We start from the raw sequence: 5,829 nt of genomic DNA, 5'->3' as shown, positions 1-5,829 counted from the left end.
ATGAAACAACAGACTGGTTCCAAATAGGAAAAGGAGTACATCAAGGCTGTATATTGTCACCTTGCTTATTTAACTTATATGCAGAGTACATCATGAGAAATGCTGGACTGGAAGAAACACAAGCTGGAATCAAGATTGCCAGGAGAAATATCAATCACCTCAGATATGCAGATGACACCACCCTTATGGCAGAAAGTGAAGAGGAACTAAAGAGCCTCTTGATGAAAGTGAAAGAGGAGAGTGAAAAAGTTGGCTTAAAGCTCAACATTCAGAAAACGAAGATCATGGCATCCGGTCCCATCACTTCATGGGAAATAGATGGGGAAACAGTGGAAACAGTGTCAGACTTTATTTTTTTGGGCTTCAAAATCACTGCAGATGGTGACTGCAGCCATGAAATTAAAAGACGATTACTCCTTGGAAGGAAAGTTATGACCAATCTAGATAGCATATTCAAAAGCAGAGACATTACTTTGCCAACAAAGGTCCGTCTAGTCAAGGCTATGGTTTTTCCTGTGGTCATGTATGGATGTGAGAGTTGGACTGTGAAGAAGGCTGAGCACCAAAGAATTGATGATTTTCAACTGTGGTGTTGGAGAAGACTCTTGAGTCCCTTGGACTGCAAGGAGATCCAACCAGTCCATTCTGAAGGAGATCAGCCCTGGGATTTCTTTGGAAGGAATGATGCTGAAGCTGAAACTCCAGTACTTTGGCCACCTCATGCAAAGAGTTGACTCATTGGAAAAGACTGATGCTGGGAGGGATTGGGGGCAGGAGGAGAAGGGGATGGCAGAGGATGAGATGGCTGGATGGCATCACTGACTCGATGGACGTGAGTCTGAGTGAACTCCAGGAGTTGGCGATGGACAGGGAGGCCTGTGATTCATGGGGTCGCAAAGAGTCGGACACGACTGAGCGACTGAACTGAACTGAACTGAACTGATGGCTTTTCTAGTAGGCATGTACAGATGGGAGAGTTGGACCATAAAGAAGGCTGAGTGCTGAAAAATTGATGCCTTCAAGCTGTGGTACTGGAGGAGACTCTTGAGAGTCCCTTGGACTGCAAGGAGATCAAACCAGTCAGTCCTAAAGGAAATCAGTCCTGATTATTCATTGGAAGGACTGATGCTGGAGCTGAAGCTCCAATCCTTTGGCCACCTGATGCAAAGAGCTGACTCATTAGAAAAGCCCTTGATGCTGGGAAAGATTGAAGGCAGGAGGAGAAGGGGACCACAGAGGATGAGATGGTTGAATGCCATCACTGACTCAATGGACATGAGTTTGGGTAAACTCCCGGAGTTGGTGATGGACAGGGAGGCCTGGTGTGCTGCAGTCCATGGGGTCGCAAAGAGTCGGACACGACTGAGCCACTGAACTGATGCCGTTTTTACATCAGGACTACACAGCACAGGGAGACAAGTGCCTTAAACCATAGAAGTCTGCAATGGGACAGCTACTGAAGCCAGCAGTCACAGGGCTCCTGAAAGAGGAGTCTAGGACCAAAGACGAGCCCTCCACAGCGAAGACGGCCTCGTCCTGACCAGCCTTCAACCATCAAAGGCACTGCCCAGCCCAGGGGGGCAGGTTCCTTCCAAACACAGGGCCTCAGGAGATTTTGGTGAGCAAAGAAGAAGTCTTTCTTGATGACACTGATCTCCTAGTGATCAATCCTTTGTGTCATTAGAATATTGTTACTAGTGCATTACAGATCTACAGTCTAAAGCCATCTGACATATGGTAAACCCTGCCACCTGCTGATATATTTCACTAGTTCAAACTTCCGGGACCTGCTGCTCTGCTGCCGGCCCCGTCTGCTTCTGAGCCCGGCTCTGAGCTGCCCAGCCCTCACTCCCTACTGTGTCTTCCTCCGCACTGTTCCCCAGCCCCGCCACTTTCCACCCTATGGCGTCCTCCCCTTCAGCAGCTTCAGCTCCCACTTACGATGTTTGTTAAATCTACACCTCCAGACCACAGCTCCCTTCCAAAATCTTGGCTATCCGGACGTCTTTATGTGGGTGTTCCACAAACAATCCCAAATCAACATAAGTAAAAAGGAATTATCTTCTACTTACTGACTTCCTTCTTCAAAGTCTGCTTTAAAACTTAAAAAAATTTTTTTAATTAAAGTATCATTGATTTACAATGTTGTGTTAATTTCTGATGTACAGCATAACGACTTTGTTATATGTATGCATATGTATTCTTTCTGTTTCTTTTCCATTATAGGCTATTACAAGATATTGAATACAGTTGCCTGTGCTATACGGTAGGTCCTTGTTTATCTATTTTTTATGCAGTAGCTTGCATCTACTGTATATAGCACAACTTTTGAGCACATCATACAAGTGTTAATCGCTCAGTCGTGTCCGACTCTTTGCGACCCCACAGACTGTAGCCCGCCAGGCTCCTCCGTCCATGGGATTTTCCAGGCAAGAATACTGGAGTGGGTTGCATTTCCTCCTCCAGGGGATCTTTCCAACCCAGAGATTGAACCCGGGTCTCCTGCCTTGAGGGCAGACTTTACTGTCTAAGCCACAGGGGAAGCAAATGCACTAGTTAATTAGCGGGAGGGGTGGGAATCCAACCCAAACCCTCTGATCCCAAAGTCCCCCTGGGGCCCTCCAGTGAGCCCACATTTCAGATCTAGTGGACGGGGTCCTGCGTGGTGATGTAATTTGTAGCAATAAGAGCATGCATTGAAGAGCACACACTTGGGGGATAGTGTTAAACACGGCGTTATTCGTCAGCAATTGGATAAGCAAGTCTAGGGCTGGAGAGATGGAGGCTGACGATGTGTGTTTGGGAACTGAGTGACGAACAAGAGACCATGTGAGTGGATGAGATCAGATTCAAGGGTGTGTTTTAAAGAAAACAGGACAGAACGCTGGGGAACACAACCTGGAAAATATCAGCGTCTAGGGGATGAGGAAAGAAGAGGAGCTGAGTTAGGCCGAGTACAAAATAAGGAGAAGTTGGAAATAAGGGAGGGGAAAGGCAAGAAGCATGTAACCTGAAGGGTAGAGAGGACCTCTCAGAACCTGAGCTTGACCATGCAATGGGAGACCTCACGTAGGAGTTTCCTAAGAGCTGCCGCAGCAAATAACCACAGATTTATAACCTTACAGTTATGGAGGCCCAAGATCCAAAATATAGGTCTCACTGGGCTAAAATCGAGGTGTGAGCAGGGCTGCCTCCCTTCCAGAGGCCCCGGGGGAGAAGCTGTTCCCTGGTCTCTTTTTGTCTTCTGGAGGCACCTGCATCCTTGACTGGGGCCCTTTCCCTGCTCTTCAAAGTCAGCTATCACATCACCCCTAGCTTTGTTTCCCGCATCACAGCTCCTTCTCTGACTCTCCTACCCCACCTCCTTCTCATAAGGACCCTTGTGGTTACTTGAAGGGCCCACCTGGACGACTCAGGGTAATCTGGCTATCTTACAGTCAGCTGGTTGGCGGCCTTGATTCCATGTGTAACTTTTATCTTCTCTCTCCAAATCTAAGTCATCATGGGCCCTGGGGATTAGGACACTTCTGCGTGGCTGACCCTCTTCTCTGAGTCATTGGAATCAGGGTGGTATTGAAACAACTGGCGTTGACGAGATCCCCAGGGACCCAGGCACAGGTCTCCATATAGACCTCAGTGCATCTGAGCTGCTGAACACAGTGGACTCGGCACCTGGACCCAAGTAAGGAGCTAGACCAGATGCCTCCACCCACCTTTACATCATCCATCATGCTCTCCCTGTACCCCAAACTGCTCTTCATGGCCTAACTATACTAAGAGGCTACCCTTGGAGTAGACATGCTCCCTCAAGCCCCTGGCTCTTCCTCAAGTGGTTCCTTTGCACTGGGCACCATCCTTCTTGGTTCTTCCTCAAGTGGTTCCTTTGCATTGAGTATCATCTTTCTTGGCTCTTCCTCAAGTGGTTCCTTTGCACTGGGCACCATCCTTCTTGGTAACTCTACCACGTCTTCAAGGGCCAACTCCCACCTGGCACTAGAGCTCCTGTAGTAGTGCTACGGGACCGTCACACTGCCCTGTAAATGGTTGATCCCTTGGGTTTCTTGGGGTCAGAGACCAGATTTCCCCCGACTTCCCCCACCCTGCTTTCTGCTCAGAGCCTAAGCTGGAGGGGACACCCAGCAGATTAGTTTGTTGAGTGTAGAGATGAATGCCCAAGAGGCCCTGCTCATGAGAACAAAGCTGAGCTCCCCTCTCATCCTCTAGAGAGAGCCAAGGACCACAGGAAGGACCTGCACTCAGAGCATTTGTGTCCGGGCTTGGGAGGGAGCGAACAGAGGAGAGGGGGAGAGAAAAAGAGACAAGTGAGGGGAGGTGGGAGGCATGGAGGGAAAGAGTGGGGGAGAGGGAAGAGGAGACGGGGAGAGGGGGAGGAGCGAGAGCCCCCCTCACTTGCCTGAGGGTCCATACCTCCAACTCTGACTCCCCAGGAGTGCCAGGAGTCACAGGAGAGGGGGATCCAACAGTCCTGCTGAGCCCGGATCGCCTCACCATGGACAATTACTGCGAGACTCATCATTCCAACCCTGACGCTGCAGAGCGGGCTGAAGGGTCACACGATGTTGAGCATGTGGCCCTCCGGTCCCTCGCTGTGGTTGTGGCCCTTTGCGGACTGGTGGGAAATGGAATCGTGATCTGGTTTGTCCATCTGTCTCACAAGAAGGCCTCCTTCGTCATCTACAGCCTCAATCTGGCCATAGCGGATTTCATGAACCTTGGCTTCCAGATCCTGTTCTCTGTCCGCCAAATCCTGAAGCCTTTCCTCAACCATTGCTTTGGTCTTCATGCCCTCTTTATGGTCCTGAGGTGGTTCTTCTACCTCACTGGTCTGGGCATCATGACCGCCATCAGCTTCCAGCGCTGTCTGTCCGCCCTCTTCCCTATCTGGTATCGGTCATTGCCCCAAGCACCTGTCGGCCATCGTGAGCACGCTCCCTTGGATTCTGACCTTTCTGTTAAATGTGCTGAGAGGTTATGCCTGTGGTCAGTTATTCACCAAAGAGGAAAAGTTCTGTGACGAATTTAAGACTGCCACCACCGTGTCGGTCTTCCTCCAGTTCTCCATCCTGGGCATTTCCAGTCTGCTGTTGCTCCAGCGAGTCCAGGCCAGCTCCCAGAAGCATCAGCCCAGAAAGTTCTATCTGGTCCTCCTGCTTTCATTCCTGGGCTTCCTCTTCGGCCTGCCCCTCAGTATCATCCGGTTCTGTACAACTGAGAAAATTCACATCTTCAATGACATCTGTGTCCTCTTGTCCTGCGTCAACAGCACGGCCAACCCTGCCATTTGCTTCTTCATCGGGGGCCTTCAGAGGCAGCGGTCGATGGAGACCCTCAAGGTGGTCCTTCAAAGAGCCCTGGGTGAGGAGACGGAGGATGCTGAGGACCAGAAAGTGACCCCAACTGGCAAGACGGAGAGCGGGGGCCTCTGATGGAATGGTGGGGGGCTCCCAGTGGGTCAGTGTCCCGACAGTCTCGTGGACGTACCCACACCTCACCACCAGCAGGAGAGAGAGCCCCAAGTCAGCACCCCCAAAGAGCTCCCTTCCCAGCCTCCCTTCTGTGTAAAAGCCGAGAACAAATCACCAGAAGTAGGTGTTTATGTGTGTGTGAAACCAAATGCACACATCTGAGGCCTTTGCTTGTGCTCAGTCGCTCAGTCATGTCCAGCTCTGTGCGACCCCGTGGACTGTAGCCCGCCAGGCTCCTCTATGCATGGGATTTTCCAGGCAAGAATACTGGAGTGGGTTGCCATTCCTTTCTCCAGGGGATCTTCCTGACCCAGGGACCGAACTCAGGTCTCTTGTGTCTCCT

The 5,829-nt window shown here is 50.5% G+C and overlaps 1 protein-coding gene across 1 annotated transcript; it reads left to right on the top strand.

Annotated features, from left to right (window-relative positions):
- The first annotated feature begins 4,510 nt into the window (after nt 1–4,510).
- On the top strand, nt 4,511–5,447 carry LOC123333857 (mas-related G-protein coupled receptor member E-like). Its single transcript, XM_044943982.2, has 2 exons — nt 4,511–4,940; nt 5,020–5,447. The coding sequence occupies exons 1-2, from the start codon at nt 4,511–4,513 to the stop codon at nt 5,445–5,447; spliced, it is 858 nt and encodes a 285-aa protein (XP_044799917.2).
- The last annotated feature ends 382 nt before the right edge of the window (nt 5,448–5,829 follow it).

The sequence above is a fragment of the Bubalus bubalis genome, chromosome 5 (assembly GCF_019923935.1).
Source record: "Bubalus bubalis isolate 160015118507 breed Murrah chromosome 5, NDDB_SH_1, whole genome shotgun sequence".
Lineage (NCBI taxonomy): Eukaryota > Metazoa > Chordata > Mammalia > Artiodactyla > Bovidae > Bubalus > Bubalus bubalis.
Note: the sequence above shows the minus strand (reverse complement) of the source record. Positions and strands in the feature narration are given on the sequence as shown.